This window comes from Pelodiscus sinensis, chromosome 10 (genome assembly GCF_052426305.1).
Source record: "Pelodiscus sinensis isolate ZL-2025 chromosome 10, ASM5242630v1, whole genome shotgun sequence".
In the NCBI taxonomy this organism is placed as follows: Eukaryota; Metazoa; Chordata; order Testudines; family Trionychidae; genus Pelodiscus; species Pelodiscus sinensis.
In genome coordinates, this window is record NC_143061.1 from 43,541,103 (window position 1) to 43,564,182 (window position 23,080).

At 39.1% G+C, this 23,080-nt stretch overlaps 1 protein-coding gene across 1 annotated transcript in view; it reads right to left on the reverse strand.

The window, feature by feature from the left end:
• Positions 1–10,731: 10,731 nt before the first annotated feature.
• The window catches only part of CLSTN2 (calsyntenin 2), an 824,440-nt gene continuing 812,091 nt past the window's right edge, over positions 10,732–23,080 (reverse strand). The window contains exons 15-17 of the mRNA XM_075937529.2: positions 16,162–16,285; positions 15,380–15,564; positions 10,732–14,307 (exon numbers count right to left, since the gene is read on the reverse strand). Of these exons, the coding sequence (XP_075793644.2) occupies positions 14,095–14,307; positions 15,380–15,564; positions 16,162–16,285 (522 nt within the window). The 3' untranslated portion in view covers positions 10,732–14,094. The remainder of the gene's footprint in view (positions 14,308–15,379; positions 15,565–16,161; positions 16,286–23,080) is intronic.

Below are 23,080 nucleotides of genomic sequence, written 5' to 3' on the forward strand. Positions count from 1 at the left end.
GATATGGGTGGCTTGAATTGTAGGAAGGGCATAATACAGTCAGTTAACATAACTTCCCAACATTTATTTTATATCTATCTATCTATCTATCTATCTATCTATCTATCTATCTATCTATCTATCTATCTATCTATCTATCTATCTATCTATCTATCATTATGTTACCATGCACATAACACCTATCAATGTGCTGTTTACTCTATGTAATATATATGTATTGGCTAACCATGGGGATCACCTATGGACTGTAGAGATACAAGCCTGTTCTTTTTTCTTGCCATAAAAATCCTCCATGTTCTTCTTGAATGGGGATTATTGCTCACTTGGGAGACAATCCAAATAATTATTTGGTGAAATAAAGACTACAGAACATTATCTTTTATGTGAAATTCTAAAATCATATTTATTGGCCAATTCACAGAAAGTGCCATAGTGACCACAAAAATGAATCTGTTTTTAATACATGTACAGGCCAGGTTTTAAAATAACATGTCTATTTTCAAAATGCTTTTAACAAATAATGTGGAAAGTGCCAGGATTTTAACACTCTCAAAATGAGATATGAATGTTCAAGTGACATAGTTTCCATGGATTATACCACAACGCCAATACGGGGAGAAAACACAACCTAGTCCCAATAGATATAAAGTTCATTTTCAATGCACTTTTCCATATGTAAATTTTAATGAACAATTTAATAAATAAAAAATGAAAAAAATCAGTAAGCAGATTGGTAGTTAATGTCCAAAAAATTAACATCACTTCATATTCCTCATTTTAATTGCATATAGTCATTTAACTCAACATCCTGCAAAAATTTAACTCCTCTCTTCCATACAGCATTTGCAATAAGACATTTCTAGATGTGGTTTTGATCACTTCCTGTGTACAATAATATTTTTAATATAATAAGTATCTCTCCTATGCTGTAGAGTTTAAGACACAAAAAAGGGTGTAGGACAATCATACTAAATATGTCTGATTCATTTGGATCCCTTCTAGGATATTCCATGTTGCCTAAAAATATGGTCATAGTTTCACAGACATTAAATTGTCTAACTGCTAGGAAACTATCTGAAATAGGAAAAAATTGCTACTAGCTACAATTATTGCTTATAAGCAAGAACTAATTCACCAATATGGAAGCAAATCTAGCAAATTAGAAGTGTAATGTGAAAAGAGTGCATTTTCCAGCAAGGAAAGGGGTCTTTTCACTGTCCAGTTATTATGAAATATAGTGACTATAAAGAATATTAAATGTGGTGAAATGAACTGACCCAGTCAGCCAATTAGATAAAAGGGATATTGAACTGAAGACTGTGTGATTATTTCTTGGTTGTGCAGAATCCTGCACACTGATTGGCTTAGAAGGGGGAAGAATGGAGCTACTTTACACCCAGATGAGCACTAGAAAGCCTTCTGCTTCACTGGGGCACTGAACTCCCTCAAACATCCAACATGGTGTGTATCTACCATTTCAGTTTTATGAGGTGCTCTCGTCTTCTCTACTTCACACCAGTCCTGCTACATAGATCACAGAGAGAGAGGCATGGTTCCCCGTTCGCCTTTTAGCCCCTTCGGGAGCCCCAGTATCCCCTAGAGAAGGGGGTACAGCAATCTGCTCCCCTGAACACAGACTGCAGTAACTAGCAGCTTTTCTTGAAGTGGGTCACCCACTTGGGGTGGGAGAAAATGCTCCTTGTGCCCTGCCTTCTCCCCTCTAGACATACAGCCAAATAAGGGCCAGGAACATTTTGGCCCAGTGTTGATACACAGCATTTGAATCTAATTGGCTAATAACTCCAAACCAGAGAACAGGGGGTTGCATGTTCCATGGTTGAAAAATAACTATTATTATGACATATGTACCGATTTGTGCCTGTTGTCATGTCCTAGAGCTCTGAAAGGTTGTCATACTTCCATTTTGCTACAGTATTTATCATGAAGGGAGCAACTCAAGTACTCGCCTAAATAACTAAGCAAATGCAGCCAACCAAATCATATGAATGGATGAAAGTTCTAGTGTCTCAAAGAAATAAAAACCATGTATTAATAATGACAACTCTTGAGTATTATTGTTCAGAGGGCAGGGTATTTCTTTAATCGCTTTTGCAAATTAAAGTGCTTTTTAACATAGTAACATGCACTGACACCTCTCTTTGTATTTCACAGACTAATTTGAACAGGCTACAACTTCTTAGCCTTGCCTCCTGGCTCTAAGTCTGGCACCAAATACACATTAATATGAAGAGAAATTCTGTCAAGTTCATATTACATGTGGTAGTATCAGAGATGATCAGTTTAACAAGAACTGTCTTGTTAAAAGAGTTTTGTTATAGATTTTGTATTTGTTTAATCTCTGAAATACTACATAGTAATACATCAGTTAGAGAGTGAACTTACCATAAGTAATAAAAGGAAATACTGGGTTTTTTTTGTTTTTTTTTAGGTTTTGTGGAATAGGGAATCCCCGCTATAAGTTGCCCTGGTATACATCCATTCCATACTACAGTTGTTGACACTTGTAGGAACTGATGCGTTATAAGTCCTCCCATTCCCCACTCTTAGGTCATTGAAAAAAACAACAACACAATTTGTGCAAATGGAAGTCAGCTGTGGGAAAAAAATTCCCTGCTTTAAGTTTCACTATAAGTCCAAGTTTTTTGGAACGTATCTTGAACTTATAATGAGAATAGCCTGTAAACAGAACTTCATGAGAAAGGCAACAAAAATGATCTAGGGATTGAAGTCTAAGCATTAAGAGACATAATAAAAAGAACAGTGAATGACTTGTCTAACAAATGATCAATGGAAGAAACAATCTACATATACTTGGAAGGTATAAATCCTAGTTAAGGTGAAGATTGATTTAGCTTAGCATAAGAGGGTCTATGGGGGAGAAATTAGAAAAGGAGAATTTGAACTGAATACCAGGAAAAGCTCCCTAATGATGAATTCTCTTAGACTCTGAAATAGTTTCCCATGGGAAGCAGTGGATGCCCCAGCCTTAAAATCATTTCAGAAACTAGACTAGGAAAAGAAAAAAACATTAGAAAATATATTAAAAGGAATAATCCTGCAGTGCTAGGATGCTAGACTAGCTGGACTATTTTTTCATCTTCTAATTTCTATGATGAAAATTTGATGAACTAATATATATTTAAAAAGTCATCTTTAAACATTTTGGTATTTTCCCTTCTTTTCCACAGTTTGGAATCTTCGTACAGGGCCACAAATATCCATAGGGATCACTTGAATGCCTGGTATTCTCCAAAACAATGATCCACTGAAAATCCACACTCTTTTGTCCACATCTATTTCTGAACGACCCAGCTGCCATTTAGGTACTAACTTATATTATTCAGATACAAATGGTGCAGTATCCACATTGTAGTATGGCTATTTCAAACATTTTCAGAGGTGACCAATTATTTTTTCTGCCTCAGTTTTTGGGTGCCTAACTTAAGACATTTGGGACCTGATTTTGTGAGATACAAACTGGCTGTGTCTACACTGGCGTGATCTCGAGCAAAAGCGGACGCACTTGTACAAAAACTTGCTGCCTGTCTACATTGGCTGTGTGTTCTTGAGCAAGTAAACTAATGTTCTAATGTATGAAATCAGGGCTTCTTGCGCCAGAACTCTGACACTCCCGCTCAGGAATAAGCCCTTTTGTGCAACTGTTCTTTTGCAAGGATCTCTTGCACAAAAGCACATGCCAGTGTAGATGCTCTGTTGCACAACTACTTTAATGTAAGAACTCTCGCACTAAAGAGTTTTTGCGCAAGATTGCGCCAGTGTAGACACAGCGAATATTATCTTTAGCTTCCTCTGGAACTGTGGGCAATCAATAACTGGAGGGAACGGGGGGAGGGGGAAAGGAAGGAGAGAGAGACTATTCCTAAGGCTTTAAAAATTGTAGAACTTTGCACCATTGTAGCAACTCTACAGCTCTTTAAGTCCTTTGTACTATTGAAAGCAATCTTTATACAGTGTCTCCCTATTCTTTATTTAATAACATGAATTTGTTTTTTTCATCACTCTCTGAAACATCTTAACAAAATCTGTGTGTCTGAATTTTGCCTTAATTAAAAATTCCAGTGAATGTGCTATTAAAATTACCTGTGAATACCTACAGAATATGCATTCTCACAAATCAGTGCAGACCTACTTTGACCATAAAGCAATCCCCATATAATGCAGGAATAGCAGAGTGACATCTGGTTCTTTTACTTTCCTGTCTCTGCTGGAGCTGTTGTAACTAATATACCCAGCAAGCCACAGGCAGCAGCAACCAACCAAAACCACGCACAATTTAGTACATTACCACGACAATAGCCTCCATGCAGTGATTGATTAAATATTAATCAGATACCCGTCAATCCAGAACAGATTTTAGGATGTGTTCCTATTCTCTGACCATTGGATACTCTGAGGCCTTGAGCCTCCAATTCTCGTCCCTCTCACAGCAGCCTGATTACCCTCTCTAGCCCGAGCGATGTCCACTATTTACCTTCATCTCTGTTGTCACCACTCACCAGTATTTCTTAAATTTTAATTGTTTCCAACATTGCTCACCTAATGCTAACCTGTATTCTTTCCACATTCCAAAAGAAGACTGTACAGCTAAAACATCCATATACACCTTTCCTAGTACTACAGTCTCGCCTTTTACAGCCTATTGAAAATGATGTATCACTAGTTTTTTTCCAATGTGAAACTTCACTCTAGTGACTAACATGGTTAAAGTCATCAGTGTAAGCCTTTTGTTCAATCAAAATGGTGTTTAATACTTTGGAGGAATGGAAAGGGAAAGATGTTGAAATGAAAACATCTTAAAAATAATTAAAACCTGGAAAATTTAGCAAAAGGCCTGATAAAGGCTGAGAGAGCTGAAGGAGCTTAAAGAAATTAGATGCCCAACTCCCATCAAAAGGTTCTTTTGAAAATCCCATCAAAAATCAATGGGTCAGAAATTTGCTCTGAATTCCGAAAAGTGCCCCCATCTCATTTTACAGCCATATAACACACTGCACCACTTGTCAAGTTCTACTGCATGGAAAATGTCAAAGAATTTGCCACCTAAAATAAGATTAGCTATTTAGTTGACAAAATTAAAATCATAGTTATGTGAAAGAAACATGAAAAACTCCTTATGCTTCTTCCCAAAAAATGCTTATCATACAAACACAGCTGCACCTCTTGGCTTTGATGGGGAGTTTTCTTTGAGTTAGGACTATAGGATTGGGCCCATGGGCTAATATTTTCTAGATCGGGCCCAGAAGTTTGTTGGCCAGATTGTCCCTAGAACCTTCAGGGAGCTGCACAAAGGATTTGACAGGTGCCAGGCTCCCTGTCCTTTTCCATTAGACTACCCAAATCTTGGGTATAATGCACTACTAAGTTAGAACTGTACTGTTTAGCATTCAATTTGTAACCATGAAAATGACAGCAGGAGGCTTAGGGCTAAGAGAAAATCAAGCCAGACAAGATATAGAACCTTCTGAGACTCCCCAGAGAGCAGCACCCTGTATTCAGAGCTTCATAGCTAGCTAGATTTTTACCATTACCCACAAATCCTTATTTTCCAAAAAAGGGGGAAAACTCATAAGTTCCTTTTAAAACAAAAAAAAATCCCCTTCAGTGGTTACCCATTTTTTAAAACAAAATAAACGTTTAGCTTATCAATATAAGCTTTTAGCTTTGGGATTTTCTACTTTTTTTCTCTATTTTATTAGTATTTTGAAGAGTATTTCATTTTATTAAATATCCTCTGGAGAAAATCCAATTAAAATGGACAAGAGAACAGCCCAAGGACTTGATTTGTTTAAATTCTCTCTCTCTCTCTCTCTCTCTCTCTGATTCTCTCTGACACCCCCACCCTGTTTTAGGAAGGATTTGTTCCTACTGTGCCCAGAAAAGTGTTTTCATCACACAACATATGTAATTAAAAATTAGTTCCTCTGTCACTCCTCCTCCACTTTTTAGGCACACATAGTACAACAAGCGTGCAATAGAGTCCTTCTATCTGCAACTGGTGTATATAAAATCACTAAAGATATTAGGAAAGTAAAAAAAGGCTTTTTGTTAAGTTTGTTGCAAATGTGCATTTGCTACTAAGGTTTTAATAGTCCATGTTTGTCTGGGTTCTGATTTCTTTTCAGAAGGATAAAATAATTTCAAAACAATTATTATTTCCCCTAAGTAATAATTAAGGAAGCAACAGTGCTTGTCTATTCTCTGGAGGCAGAGACTTACTTTTGTTGGTTGTGCACACAGCTGTATCTAGCACAATTCAGATGCCATACTTTGACTAAGCCTTCTAGGTACTTCTGGGACACAAATATTACATCATTATTATAATTAAGTTTCTATGAGTCCTGTTTCAACTCCTATAGAAGTCAACAGAAAGACTCCTAATAGACACTACATAGCAGGTCCACGCACAACTCACTTTTTTAGTCACCAGGACTGATATGAACTCACAAAACTCTAGCAAACTCTTGTAATCTCTGTGTGTGAGAAGGCTAAGAAATCCCCATATAATTTTTCTACATGTTATACAATAGAACCTATATATAAGATGATAGTGGACTTTTAAAATATTTTCTGTGGTATCTTTAATTATTAATTACAGTCAATAATGTTTATGAAATGAACATGCAATGTTTTTATGCAATTCAGACTCTGTGAATTTAATAATCATGGCTCTTTTCCAGAATAACAAAACATGAACAAGGAAGCTTAGTTGGCTTACTAGTCATCATTGGTTATGTCCTGGTGCTTCATCAATGTTTTAGCAAAAATATTTCTCAGGTTTAATGGAATTTACAGTAACAATAGCAGCTGTCTCTGAGACAACTCTGTCCAACAGGAAGTCTTCCCACCACTCTCTAATATAGAAGGATCTTGCCTCCATCTGGCATGGTTTAAAAGAAGAGTTAAACCATTCCAGACTCATAGTCATTTCTTCATTCCAGGATGCCATTTCCTTTATTAAAAATCCTATAATATTCTACATCAATGTCCTAATCCCCTCTGGCTAGTAACAGTGTTCCTGTTGTGTTTATACACTTAGCTACAGAAAGCATATAAATTCTTAAAGAGCACATTAGCTCCCTATTTGCTTTTGGGTACAATTCAAGGTATTGAGGCTGATTTGCAGAGTGCTATTCAGTTTGGGCATGGGCATAGAAGTTAAGGGCAACTGGCTTTCTTTTGCTGTGAGTCCTTTGGAATGGATTTTTGAGGGCTAGTTGTTGAAGGGGCCCTCAGTGGAAAGCAGCTGGCTCAAACTTTTATGATGTCTACAGAATAGAGCCAGAGTCTCTGGTGAACTCTCAGGCTTTGAGGTAAGGTTCAAATCCCTCCTTTGGCCTTGCCCTATGAAGGCAGCATGATTGTGAGGGTCTTACATAGTCTAAAGATTCGTGGAAATATTGAAAGAGGTCAAAACATGAGGTCTATCTTTAAAGAGCATAACACAGTAAAAGACTATGGGTTGGTATGATGGGACATCAGTCATAGCTAAACCTCTGGCCAAGTCATGTAGTCAAAATGGACCCTTTGCAGGGTATAAAGAATTCGTCAAACTATCTACCTTCATCAGGGTCTTCAGTCTCATTTCTGAGCCCTTTAAATCCAGCCCTTTACTCAGTCTTCTAAAAGGGCCTTGTTCCATTCTCCTGTTTTAGGTCACCAGACAACTGTTGAGGGGAACCAGACTCATCCACTAATCTGGGTTCCAACCCTTTAATTGGTTGCTGCTGAATTCCTTGGGCCTGGTCCCTTTACCTAGGAATTAAAGTTCTCAGGTCCTCTCTCTCTTAGTGCCAGTAAATGCTCTCCTTCAAGCACCTTTGGTCAGAGGGGAACACTCTTCTTCACTCCCTCTGGCTGCAGCCTGGAACTGAGCTGCTAACCCTTGCAGCTCCTTTTATCTGAGCTCCTTGGGATCTGATTGGCAGCTTCGCCGAGGCCTCTTATGGAAGACCTCGAGGACACACCTCCACAGCTCTTTTTATAGTGTAGTAGGACCACAGGACCACTAGCAGGCAGTTACAAAGGGCCCGTACACTTACCACAGATAGCTTTAAATTTAATAAATACATTAAATTTTGTAATATTTTAAAAGGCTCACCCTCTGGCAACATTCATCATTTCTCCTTCCCCCCTCAATCTGACCTACAGTTTACAGAGGGTTAGTAGCCTCCTTCAAACATATACAAGAGAACAGTCAAGAGATACTGACTGTCCAAAAATGCAATCCCCAAATTTGTCATCTGCCTGAATTGTCTACCTTGAAGTGCAAAGCAGTAACAAATGAACCATCAGAGAGATCTCTTAGTAGGGTTTGAAATGCACATGTATCTGCCATTATTAGTAACAGACAGAGAGAATAACTTATTTCCTAAATCTCTCATAATAAAAATTGTGTCGTGGTGGTGTACTCATCAGTTGAAAATATCCAATTATAAAATATCTTAGCAGAGAAAGCTAAAATTAGAAAACATCAAGATTTCATCTGCTATATAACTGTGAGAGGACAAATACCTAACTACATTGAATGTGACACAGTACACACTATGACATCTTTTTTTTCCATATAAGATAGTTCTCTTGCTGTTACTACTCATTCTGAAAGGGGCGTGTAGAAACACTATAGAAAGAACATCAAAGGAAAAACAATACAAAGATGAAACAATTACATTTGGAGAAAGTAAGATGTTGATATTGAGTTAGTCATCAAAATTAACAGCACTCACTTCGTTTTCCTCAGTCTAGATTCCTACAAATTGGGTACATGAAAATATTGTCATTTTCAATAAACAAACTGGCAAGATATACTTCATCTGATCAGCAAATATATATTGTACTATGGAGGATGGGATTTCTACAGACTTGTAGATTAGCAAGACCTTAAGTCCTGTATTTCTCCTCTCTATAATCACATTTTCATTTTCTTAGTTTCTGTGACATATTGTATATCTCCCAGATATAATTATCTGACAGAATAATTGAATATTCATAACACTAACATTTATGTAAGTTAACTCTAAGATTTAATGAACCCTTATTTGAACTAGTGTCATCTGGTGCAGTACAGCTTGATTTTGGTCTCAACAGCACATGTCTTTAGAATCACTTGTAGATATCTAATACCTGTGGTAGTGGTGGAAGTGAAAAAAACAAACCAACCAGAGCTATTGACCATGAAAAGCAATGTAAGCAGCACTATTAGTTGAGAGAACACATTGTAGAACTGGATAGAATTTGCATTAGTACATTTTGCAACGGGCTGCTACCCTCAAAATGTTAGAAGGAAAAATGTAAGTATTTTGAATGCCCAATCCCCACAACAGCCAGATGCCATATGAGTAGGTCTCACTTTTGCCATTTTTAAGGGACACTGTTGGGCCCGGTCCTTCTGATTTTAATCAAGTACAATTCCTGTCTTAGTAATGATATCCATGTGACTTTGGCTGGGTAAGGATCACAAGACTGGGTCCATTTTGAAACCTGCTACTGGATAATGAGGACTATTGTGCAGCTTGATGACCATAATCTGCATTAGGAGTAAGGGGAAGAATTATGCCTTAGGGATCCAGATTATTCAGGGAAGTAGAGACGAGGATATTATACTGCCCTTTTAAGAGGTTGTACAGAACACTTTCTTTAGGAGGAGGTGGGGAGTGGGCACAACACAGCTTCTTGAGTGCAAAGACTACCATTTAACCCATCTTTTAACAGGAGGTACATAGATACTCCTTACATACACTCTCCCCCCATTGTTGTAACCTGTTCATGGTTGGGTACAATCTGATCTTGAATGACTGAGAGTCTCTTGTGTCCAGCCATATGATCAAAATAATGAGCTTGAAGGTCATAGGAAATAATATTTAGAGATCAGTAAGGAAGTGAAATGGAGAAAGCCCCTACTAAGAACTGTTATATAGTATTTTTCATTAATTAACCAGTAAGCTTACAAAAATTGTAGTGTGTTGTACAATTTGTTGTTGTTTTTTCATTTAAGTATATTTTTGACAAAAAAAATTTTTTCAGCCAAAGAAATTGTCCATGTTTTTGGGTAGAAAAAAATGGCAACTGAAAACAAAACCAAAAAGTCAGTAAAAATGTTCTGGCTTTCTTAGGGTATGTCGACACTTGCCCCCTACTTCAAAGTAGGGAGGCAAATGAAGCATACCGAAGTTGCAAATCAAGCCCTGGATTTAAATACTCCACGCTCGATTTGCATGTTCCCAGCCGGTCGCCATTTTAGAAATTCACTAGACCAAAGTAACTGCCCACGTCTACACGCAGCAGTGAAACGGGAGTTCGATTTAAAGCCCAAATTCGAATTAGCTGGTATTCTTCCTGCAATGAGGCTTACCAGCTAATTCGAATTAGGGGCTTTAAATTGGACTCCCGTTTCACTGCCGCGTGTAGTTACTCCGGGCAAGTGAATTTCTAAATGGCGACCGGCCAGGAACATGCAAATCAAGCGCAGGACATTTAAATCCTGGGCTTGATTTGCAACTTCAGTATGCTTCATTTGCTTCCCTACTTCGAAGTAGGGGGCAAGTATAGACATGCCCATATAGACTTTCTGCCTTTTGGAAAAAAATCTAGTGTCAGTTTCAGCAGAAGTGAAACATTTTTTATTGAAAATGTTTTTGAAAACCAAAACACTTTTTGAATTTATTTGGTGAAAAAAATCACTGAAATTATGGATATCTTTGGAAAAACTGATATATTGTAAAAGAATTCCTGCAAAAATACATTGGGATTTTACAATTCATTCCAGTGTTTTGGAACATTGCTACAGAAAACTGTAGTGATTTTTTTTTTGTAGTGCATTTTGTAAAAATAATCATCTTAACCGTTTGAGTGAAAAATGCTTCATAAACTGCTCAGATGATTAACCTAAAATAAGTACATCTTAGTGTGTAGACTACAATCTTATAAAACCAATACAAAGATAACACCGGCTCTGATTTTACTCTTCTTACTTCTATAAATTAGACATATTTACAATATAGAATATATAATGATTCATGATTGCTCCTTCTGTAATGTACCAGCATGAGCTGAACATATTTTCATCCAATAACCAAAATTATAAATATTTAATGAACACTCAAATATATTTTTCAAGCCATGAATAAATTATAAAGTAATTAAAGACTATTGATACCATTATAATTTGCTGTTTTCAAACAAAATAAAAGTGATGAAAATCATTGACAAAAATTGATTTTCAATATTTCAAAACCAATTTTAATTTTGAAATTGATTTTTAATCTGTAACTTTTACTTTCTGTTTGGCCAGCAAGCTTTGCTTAGTTGTGCGCTGAAAATAACCACAAATAAAAGACCTGCATCATACTATTATTGAAAAAAAAAAGAACTATACCTTTTCACTAGATTTCCTTATATCATAGTCTAGAAGGAATAAAATATATAATGTGTGTGTGTGTATATATATTATATTTATATAAAATAATGAGTTACCTGTGCATATACACCATCTATAATGCAAAACAGTAAGTGGCCCAAATAATTATTCAAAACAATCAGAGAGACTATAAAAATAAATTATGGGAACAATCCTGACTGTCTTACTCCCTATTGCAAGTGGGGCTGTACACATGAGAAAAGTTCTGTATTGCCAACACCAAGCATTCAAAAATCAGAGTTAGGCTCTTCAAAATCATGAGGTCAGTCTAAAAAATGATATAAAAAAGGAATAAATTTGTCATGTGTCTTAAATTTTTAGGGCCCAGTTGGATCCCACAATCATTTTTTTTTCAGCCATAAGAGGAAATAATTTGATTGTTTAAAATAATGAAAGCTGGGACTTTTTTTTATATTCACATTACTGTAAGAGCTGGGGCTTTAAGGAATATATGAAGTAGCAAGAATGCTGGCAACCCTAAGTAAAGGCCATCCCCTGCAGGATTAAGCACCATGACTGCACATAGAGCCATGGCTCCCTAACAAAGAAAAGATTTGCACACATAGCTTATGTTTTGTTACACTCCATTCTGCACTGATATGGAGCTTCCTGGGGGATTCAGGAAAGGTAGGAGAAAGGGTTCACTCCGAATAGCTAATTACAAAAGCAAAATTCAATACACAAAATCTAAAGGAAAGAAGAGGGCTGGAAACATAGGTGAAATGCCACAGGGTAGCATTCACTTTGATGCCAGTTGTTTTGTCTATGATACATTAAAATAGTTACCGTAGTAAGTGCTGCCTCATTTGTTATTCATGTCATTTTGAAGATGCAAAAGCTATTAAAAAGAGGAGTAAAAAACCCAAAATAGACTTAGAAGCATAGTGTCCTTTTTGTTGAATGGTGTATAGGAAAAAATATGCCAGATTAAACTAATTCTTTTTCAAACTCTAATTGTTCTTTTACTACTTCTAGGTGGATTTTATTTTTCTTTATTCCTTTTTTATTTTATAGAACCTCTTTGTCAAAAAATAAAGGGTTCAGGAAGAGGAGGAAAAGGATAATTGTAGGTGCAAAGGAGTGGTGGAGATCTAGGTTAGGTCCATTTTCTCCTGTACCAGTGACTGGTTGGTGAAAGTATAGCAAAATTTGGGGCTGATATTTTATAAAATAAAGCCAGACATAAATTCCACCTGGCATAATTTAATCCAGCATTTCTCAAACTGTGGGTCCCGATCCCCCAGGGGGTCGCGAGCAACTGAGAGTGGGGTTGCAGCAACTGAGGGGGGGGGTGCAGTATCACAAGTTTGAGAACCCCTGATTTAATCGGTCTTTCTAAAGGCAAAAAGGAAACATTTCCCCAAGATTATATTTAATTTTCATGCATATATGTATGTACTTGGGTAAGTCCTAACCAAACATAGCTAGATTATATTGGGGTTCATTAATTTTCTGTTACTGCAGCAAGGTAATGATTTACAATGAAGATTACAAAACATTGATCTGCAGCAAATTACTGAATCTGTGGCTAATGATCAGTCCCACAGGTTTCAGCTAAAATCAAGTTCAATTTGTATTTTCATTTCACATAAGATAACATTGCTTAATTTGTAGGAAGGAGATCTTTGAAAGTTAACAAAAGGAAAGAGTTTCATCTTCTGAGGGTTTTACATGATAGTTGTAAAATTTCAATAGGTGGACTGTTTCAAGGTTTGACAACATCAGCAGAGAAATATATTACCCCTTCCTAGTCTTACGCACACTTTACATGTGAAGTTCTAAATCTGCCTCTCTAGAATGCAATTAACATCCAAAAGGCAAAAAGAAAAGCTGATAAGTGGCATTCAGCTTTTGATACCTGGAGCACTAACCTGTCTTGGTGGATATTTTTTAGACACACAATAAAGTGCAGCCAAATGGCAACAGCATTATTTGGATTCACAGAAATAATTGTCCTAAGCTGAAATCTCTCCTGTATGAAAAAATAGCAAAGGCAAAACCTCTATGGATTGAGTGACAGGATTTCCAGTGGATTATTCGGAACCAAAAATGGAAATAGAGGTAATAAATTGATGGACCAAGCTCCAAAATAGTATTATTACCATGGAGGACATTAAAGTTGGTAGCCTGTATTTCACAAGGCTATTAATAGAAATTACAGAAGACTTCCAATAATCCAGAACCTATGGGTCCTAGGTGGAGACGGATTATCAGATATTTAATTTTCAGGAGGTACTATAAGATGGTTATATATATACTGTATACATTATATACTGTATATAAAGTGCTTTTAACCCTTTTTATTGTACATACTGTATACAGTATACTGTAATGTTTTCGGTTTTTTAAGCCTTTTTTACCCTTTTTGCTAAGTTCAGCTGCTGCCGCTGTTACCTTGTGACTCATTTTTTGCTGAAGCTCACTCACTAGGCTCTTGCCATTTTGATGCCGGACTATCAGGAGTGCCGGACTATTGGATGCCGGACTATTGGAGTTTTACTGTATATCAGTTTGGGCAACAGAACTATATTTCAGTCAATAAATTCAAATCCTGTCAGTTAATGCATAGACTCAGATTAACTTAACTCGTAAATACATTATATTGGTGTTTACAAAAGGAGCAATGGAACTGGCAGGCTCTAGTAATGGAGTGTTGAATCATCCCACTCCAGCTGCTCTTGCCTGGTGGCATTCTGTTTCTTCCCCTCATTTCCAATTTCTTCTTCCTCCTCTTCTTCCTCTTCCTCCTCTTCACTTTCCCCTGAATCATCACTGGTTGTATCTTCCTCTTCCTCTTCCTCTTCCACCTCCTCCTCACTCTCTTCTTCTACATGTTGAGGCTCTTCGTATTTCTAGATTGTTAGAAAACACAGAGAAGGAAAGGACTTAGGGAAACAAAGTAATTGAACCAATCCTTTAATACCTCTTGTAACACCATTGAAAATACTTGTGTAATGGGTGATGCCACAAACTAATTGTTAATATCCTGCCAAAGTCTGATTTTCATAGCTACCTGGTTATTAGGGGGTTAAACAGAATAAAGTACAAGGTAAATTCTAAACATTGGAATGATTGTAACAAAAATGGAGTATGGGTAAATGACTATCATTGCTTAGCAAAGCTACTCGTGGTTAGCTCTTTTAACTTTTGCTCATTTGTCTGTTTCTCTAAACAGGTTCTGATCTTTCTGGAACCTCTGCCATGACCACCTCTTGCCTTCAGGTTGTCAATATTTAGTACCACCACATTTTAAAATGGTCAAATTGCATTTTTGTGGTGTTTTAAATCGCAAGTGTCTTAGCTGGGCAGGAAATCATAGGACAATGTTCCTCTCCCCCTTAAGCAAATTTTTCACCATTCCATTAAATAATAGTTATGTACATTGATTAATAAAATAATAAGCAGAAGTCTAAAAATAGTAATTGTCATCATTTTTTGTATTATAGTTGTGCCTAGAGATCTTAGCTGAGACTGTGAGTGATTGTGCTAGAGGTTGTACACACATACAAATCCTGCCCTGAAGAGAGATCACACAAAGTAGCAATCTAAATAAGTGGTTTTTTTTTTTTAAAAAGCAGTAACTAAGGACTTGTCTTCACTACCTCAAAGAGCAACGCTGCAGTGATTGATCTTCCAGTGTTAGAATAAGTGGGTCTAGTGAAGACCTGCTAAATTGAACACTGATGGTCCCCATTGACTCTGATATTCCTCACAGTCGTGAGGAAAGTCTCCCGTTGACCTCCCACTGTGGGGCTGCCCCAAAAAATTGATGTAAGGTACATCAGTTCCAGCTATGCAATTGTTGTAGGTGGAATTGTGTATCTTACATACATTTTCTCCACCAACATAGACCTGGCCTAAGTAAACTACCATCTGAAATACTAACTCCTGGAAGTGCCATGGCAATTCAGCTTTTCTGCATACCTCCATGGGATTGACAGTAATGGTTAGAGCAGAATCATCCCAATCCATTTCATTTTCTTTACTTCCTTCATTTTCAGTAGAGCTGTGGTGATGAGAAGTTCGAATTCTGTAGATGCCCAAGGCTATGATGAAGACTAGTATGCTGACACACATTATTATAACAATGGTGGCCACGCTTGGAACAACTGAAAAAAAAATGGAATAATTTCTCTACAGATTTGCCTCCATGCCACTAAGTACATTCTTTCTTCTCTATTCTTTCTTTCTTTATACTGAGATCCTACAAATTGCACATCACTAGTGATATTTCCCATAATTACGTTCAGTGATGACATGTGGCAAGAACAATGTAGAACAACTCAGTGTGAGACATGATGTCTGTTGATGCAAGAAGTTTTAATTGTCCATCATCTATATTGTCCCTTTCTGCTAAGGGAGAAATGTTCCCAGGAAAATAGTTAGAGAAGTAACTTCATTTGTGAAAATAACTGATGTCTGAAATTCTTTCATTTGCCAGTTTTATTTTTAAACTTTCTAGTCTCTATGCTAAAAAAGAGCTGACCACACAAATGCCAATAGCGTATTCTTTAACTGAGGTGCAGCTCCTCAGGAAGACTGAAAGGAACAAATGTTGCATCTATGCAATGACTTATTTTGGCTTGCCCAGGGTGGGGACTCTGTCGTAACTTCATAATTTAGGTTAATGTCTTCACTGAACTGAGTCACAACAGAAACATTGACAGCCCCTTAAACATAATAAGCACTTTCCATATAGTTAATACCTGAGCTATGAATGCTGTTTACGCTTTCCTCTGGGTGATGAATAGACTGGAGAAACTGTGGCTGTATTACCAAGTGACTTACATGGTCCATAAAATTAGAGTTGGAGTTGTGTAGAATATTAACCTGGAATAACAAAAGAACAAAACTCTGACACTACAAAATACTGAAAACTCCAATATCATGCCTTCTGGTGCCTGAAACTGTGATTTGAAGTTTATCATCAGCCAAAAATATGAAACGGATCTCACTAGAAGATTGCTATTGGAGACAAGATTAATTGTCTCCCACACCAGGCAACATATCCTAGTTATTTGTGGTTCAGCAGGACTTCTTTGTTGTTGTTGTTGATGATGATTGATTGATTGATTGATTATTATCAACATCATCATCATCTTTAACAGGGACAGACTTGGGCATTTGTAAAGCCCTCATCAGTTTTGGGTGGAATATCCTAAAGAACTCTAGAGAATTCTCTGAACTCCTCTCAGTTAAGGACATTAAGAGGCGGGTAATTGAGTAATCGTTTAGTCGATACACTTTGTATCGACTACACGATTACTCTATAAGGGAAGTAGTGATTAGTTCTGGCTCATGCCAGTGCTACCCCCACTGCTGCTCTGCAGTTTAAATGTAGTATCAGCTGGGTGTGCAGGCATGAGCTGAGGCAGAGCTGGGACCACTGTGGCTCTGCAGTTTAAATGTACATTTAAAATGCTGAGCTGCAGCAGTCCCAGGCTGGTGCGAGCTGGGACTGAGCCAGGCTCTCTGTCCCAGTTAGCACTGGGTCCAGCAGCTCCTGTCCGTGGCCAGCACCAGCTGCTGTGAACAGAAGCTGTTCTGGCAGCAACCCCTGTTTGCAGCAGCCCGGGCTGGTCACGGGCAGAGGCTGCTTTGCAGAAGCCTCCCCTACAGGGCAGGGGTCAGGCGGCACTGTGGAGATAGTGCTGGGGGAATTGGCTTTTAAGCCGGCTCCGTCCAGCACCGGCTCCTGTTTCTTTCTGCCACCATTACCTCTGATAAAGAGGCAAGTGGGGGAAGTGAGTAGCTGAGTAGTTGACTTGACTACCTGGTAAGCTTAGGCTCGATTACTCACTTAAATCCCATGTTTCAGTGCAAGCAGAGCCCCCTGTTTGAACACAATGCAAGCTCCCTGTTTTACTCCAGGTTAAGTAAGTAACAAATGCAGAATGTGTCTTTGGCTCACTGAGCTTTCTTCTACCCTGCTTCTCTGGGCAATGCTATAGTAAGTGGGGAGTCTTGCAGTGTGATCTGAAATTGCTGTAAGTAGCAATTGACAGGGTTACACAAGGAGCAGACTGAGTAACTGGTAACAAATTAAAATGAAATGAATAGTCCTGCAGCCCCTTGGAAACTAACAAAAAAGTCTATTAGTTGTTTTTTAAGGTTTTTTTTTCTATTACAGACAAACACGGCTACCCCTCTGAAACTTGGTAAGTGGTAAGAGCACAGCTTGATTTGCAGAACCCAGTTTACATTTACAGGGCTACAACTAGACTCAGCGTTATTTCTTGCAAACCCTGACACATTCTGAAAATCATTGAGATCCCAAAATGGAACTCTCCAATGACACATTAAAAGTCAGTTGTCACAGTGCAACTACATTTGAAAATTGTCCTGATGGAAGCCCAAAGAATCATCAATATGGTGCTAAGGAAAATGTTTCACAAATGTAAGAATTTATGGCAGTTCTGACTATGCAATATAACTGGTGTGCTTGATGCTTGTTCTTGCTTAAAATGAAACATGGGCCCCAGATAATTTTCAAACACTGAGAAAGATGAGCAATACATCCAAATATTAATTATATGTTCCACTTGCCAATGGAAAATAGCATCTTTTGTAATCAGTCCCCAGATTTTACAAAGATCAAAGATTTTTCTCACGACAGCACCTGTTGTATTCTATTTGTTTTCTCTCATGAAATGTACTTCTCTAAAGGTTTCTTTAAAGAAGGAAAGGAGGAATGTAAAACTTAGCCCAAAGAAAATCTGCTAACCCTTTCTTTTCTCATAGTCCATTTAAATACTAACAATGACACGAGGAGGAGCACTCAGAAAGGAAAGCAAAAGGCAGAGTAGAGGTGACAGCAATATAGTTAAAGCTCATGCATTTTTTTAAATGTCAGTTATAATTTATTTTTAATGGCCTAATTATAGGATCTCTGGGCCTCTTCCTCTACTACTCTGTAGTGTATCCAGTCATATACTCTTGTGAAAGTTGGATAAAAAATGCTATCAAGTTCCAAAAAATGTCCCTCTGCAATAGAGTGTGTTCACCCTTTCAGGAAAACTCCAGGCTCAACAAAAGAATTCTGGGAATTGACAGTTGGACAGGATATAAGACACAATCTTTCTTCAGCATGAGAAAGAGAGATGGGGAGTGTGAAGGGGAAGGTGGCAGGCTGGGGAGACGTTGAAGCTAGTAAGTTAGAAGGAACTGTGGAAGGGCTAGTCTAGAAAAGGTGGATGTATAATAGTATAAAGAACCCAAGGGAGATGAGAGTTCTGAGACTTTTGCAAAAAGCCTGGGGAAGGACAGAACTGAGGAAGGTAGCCAAGGGATGTGGAGTACCCATGGAAGGGTACTAGAAATAGCCATGTCCCAGCTGGAAAATCAAGGGATCACCAGGGTGAAAGAAGAACAGGTCACTAACTGATTAATAACTGACAAATTTGGGGCTCATCACCAGGCTTCCAAACAGTGAGAGCCATCCTGGTGTCAATTCCCTGCAATATGGAAAGGGAAGAATGGTAGATCTTCAAAGAAGGTCTGTGGCTCAAAAAGAGAGTCTAGATGAAGTGTATTGCATTTCAGAGACAGGAAAGATAGACAGAAAATCTAGTGATCCAATAATGGGACTACATGGAACTTTTGAGTGGGTTTTTCATTTGGACTCTAGTTTGGGACTTCAGTTACCCCAGAAAATATGGAATCTTTCTGAGCTAGCTGGATTAGATTACTCACTGTGCCAGCTCAGAATTAGATTGAAGTATAGTTGGAAAAGGAAAACTTATGCAGTAACCACTTAATAATGGGACACATCTGACCACAAAAAACAGTCCATATTGTTTTCCTTCCTTCCTCTTCCACCAAAAAAAAGTCTATTTGAATAAACATGCCTTGTGGAGTGACTTAAAAGAAAACAAATATAGGTTGTTTTAGGTCTTGGGGAGGGAGAAGGAGGAATAAAAAACCGGCCCTGGTGGGCCACCACCACTATGTTTACCTGCGCCTCTGCCGGTATATAGGATCACAGCTTTGGTTGTCCATGAATCACTTTTCACGGCCAATGTGACTGGTGGGAAGCATCGCAGACCAGGATGCCACTTCCTGTCACTCACATTGGCTGCAAATAGTGACTCGTGGCCAACGATAGCTGTGATTCTCCGATACCTGAGGAGGTGCAGGTAAACATGGAGGTGGGTGCCCACCAGGGACTTACCCTGTGGACTGGATCCAACCCGCAGGTTGGAATTTGCCCGTCTTTTAGATGAAGGGTGGGAACTGCAATTTAAAGCACCTTGTGAAAAATATGCAAATATTTCCCTTTCATTTATAGCATCTAGCTCTAGCTCTTGAATCTCCTCTGACTAACTGTAGCTCTATTGTGCAGGAAGAGAGGCAGTCTGTCATGTAGGCAGTCCTCATGCCATTCAAAATCAATGCCAATATTTTGAATTCCTCCCACAATTTTATCCTGTGCACTAGCTTTGTTTCCAGATTACTTGAAGGTGTAGCTCCAATGCTGAATGTATTGCAGTAATCTAATCTTGAGGTGATGTGGCAGTGGCTGGCAACCACAAATACTGCCTCTCACCAATAAAGCCACATTCTTCTGACCAAGTTGAAAAACAGCCTTCCAAGACACTTTTATTTTTCCCTGGCTGTTTAGCAGTAGCTGAGGATCCAAGAAGTGCCTCAACTTCCAAATTCTATTAAAAAAGGAGTTGTACAATGTGAATAAGAAGGGCAGATAAAATCCTTGCTCTAACTTCCAATTGTTTCTTCCAACCTACCAACAGCAAATCAGTTGGTAGCTCCTCTGCCAGAGGATGCTACTGTCAAAAGTTTCTGTTGTTCATAACTGAGAAATTGGAGGCATAGAGTGTGAAATAGTCGAGGGAGAGGCATAGAAACACTTAAAGAGAAGTGCTGAAGCAGTTTGGTGTCTGTGAGCAAAGCACTTGAGGAACTTTTGAGAAGAGATGAAGCTGTAGAGTCAACCAGACTTGATAAAAGGAGAAAGACAGACTATAGGCACAGCAGCAGCCTGAATTTGAAATATTTTCTAAATGCAGGATTTCATCAGAACTTAAAAATTAAAAAGAAACTATGCTAATTGTTCTGTGTGGCATTAAAACTAGGGATGTCAAAATGCAGTTCCTTTGGTAAATGTGTAACCACTTGCATTTTTTGGTGGTTATGTTTTCATATGGGGGAGGCGTCTCTGCGGCTCCTTTCTCCCCTCATCCCTATGCTACTGCTGCTGTTGACTAGTCGATAGGCCCTTCCACGTTCCGTCTTTGAAATGTAAAAGACTCCCCAGCTGACTCTGGGCTCAGTGCGGCAGGCCAGCTTTGAAATGTACAAGAGTTCTGCACTCGTCCCAGACTCCATGCTGTGCTTCCTCTTTGAAATGCACAAGAGCCCCCACTGGGGACTCTTGCACATTTCAAATCTAGCTCGCCACATCGAGCCGGGGGTCAACTGGGGAGTCCCTAGCTGATCCCGGACTCCAAGAGGCACTGTCACTTTGAAATGCTGCACAGAGACGGGGTGATCTGTAAAGTCCCAAGCTGATCCTGGGCTCCACCCCACATTTCAAAGTGACAGCACCTCACTGGGTCCAGGGTTAGCAGCTGATCCTGGGCTCAGTGCAGCGCTGCTGCTTTGAAATGCCGTGAAGAGTCCTGGGCTCTGCATGGCATTTCAAAGTGGCTTGGAGTCTGGGATCAGCTGTAGACTCCCCAGCTGATCCTGGGCTCCATGTGGCACTGCGACTTTGAAATGCTGCGGTGGCGTTTCAACGGAGCAGCACCGCACACCTAGCTTCAGACTCCGTGCAGTGCTGCTGCTTTGACGTACCTCTTTATTCCCCCCCTCTTGCTGCCTCTATCTCATAGGGTATGTCTACACTACCCTCCTAGTTCGAACTAGCGGGGTAATGTAGGCATACCGCACTTGCAAATGAAGCCCAGGATTTGAATTTCCAGGGCTTCATTTGCATAAGTGGGGAGCCGCCATTTTTAAAACCCCGCTGGTTCGAACCCCGTGCTGCGCGGCTACATGGGGCTCGAACTAGGTAGTTCGGACTAGGCTTCCTATTCCGAACTACCGGTACACCTCGTTCCACGTTCCACGAGGTGTACCGGTAGTTCGGAATAGGAAGCCTAGTCCAAACTACCTAGTTCGAGCCCCGTGTAGCCGCGCTGCACGGGGTTTGAACCAGCGGGGTTTTAAAAATGGCGGCTCCCCACTTATGCAAATGAAGCCTGGGAAATTCAAATCCCGGGCTTCATTTGCAAGTGCGGTATCCCTACATTACCCCGCTAGTTCGAACTAGTGGGGTAGTGTAGACATACCCATAGAGACAGGAAGGGGGTGCAGGGGAGTGACTAGCTGAGTAGTCCTTAACATCCCTAGAATGTCCAGGTAAGCAGACTCTATTCTACAACCCAATTCCAGTTCTTAATGAACAGGCAGCCATATACTTTACAAAATGCCATATTAGATTAAATCTGAAGTTCATTTGGTCTTATATTCTGTCTCTAGATATCTCTAATACCTGATCATATTATTTAAAAAAATCACTTCCCCAATTGTCACCTGGGTTCAGACAAAGGAGAATTAAATCAGCACAGAAAATTAGAAAATTGCCCCTCTCACTTTTGAAGGTCTGGCTTAAGCCCCATTACTGGAGTAGGGTAGGGAGGCTTGCACTGCCTTTGTTCATGCTGTGCTTATTTTTTGCCTCTCTAGACCACTTTAGACCTGGGATATCAATCTGGCATATTATACCAGCATGGAGTTCACTTTAAGGAAAAAACCTGTAAAGTAGAAAAAAGGCTGGTGGTGCTGACTGAGACCTTTGAAGTAACGCTGTGTACCAGAATGAAAAGGGGGTTCTTTTTCATGCAGGAACCGCTTGCTTGTCACTAGGCACAGCTCATTGGCCTGTGATTGCTGGAGCCACCTGTACTATCTAAGGAAGCAACAGTGTTCTGCCTCACTTGCTCAAAGCAAAAATATGTGGAGTCTCTGCTTTATATACAATTATCTAGTTGTAACTGACCATGCTCAAGCAGCAAATCCTGTAGAACAGAGAGTTGATCCTAAGGTTGAAAGATGCAGTATGTCTGATGTGTTATACTACAAAAGTGAAGATCCTCTATAAAAAATGAACAGAATCCTATCCTCGTATTCAATAAGGAAGTGCAAACTAATCTGGAATGACTTCCTGGTGAGGAACAATACATCGTTTCACTTACCGCAAGAGGGTAACACTTAATTCTACTAAGGAAAAAAACTGTGTTGAGAAAAAGTCGAAGGGCAATGAGCTGACAACATGGCACTGTCAAGCAGGAGGACAATAACTGGGATGCAGTTTGGAGCTTGGATGTGGGAGACAACTCATGGAAAAAATAATGATGCCTATTATGCATGGGCAGGAATGTGGCTCTGAATATTAGTGTCAAGTGAAAGTTCATCTTGTTGTTATATATTGCTAAGCAGCCAGGCCCACCGATGTGGGAGGCAAGGAGGGCAACTGCCCCAGGTCCTGGTAATTCAAAAGGGTCCATGGCTCTCAGTCACTGCTACTGCGACTTCAACATGGCAGCACCTGGAGGCCCCAGACCTATTAAATCACTGCCGGAGCACCGGGGAGTTCTGAAGACT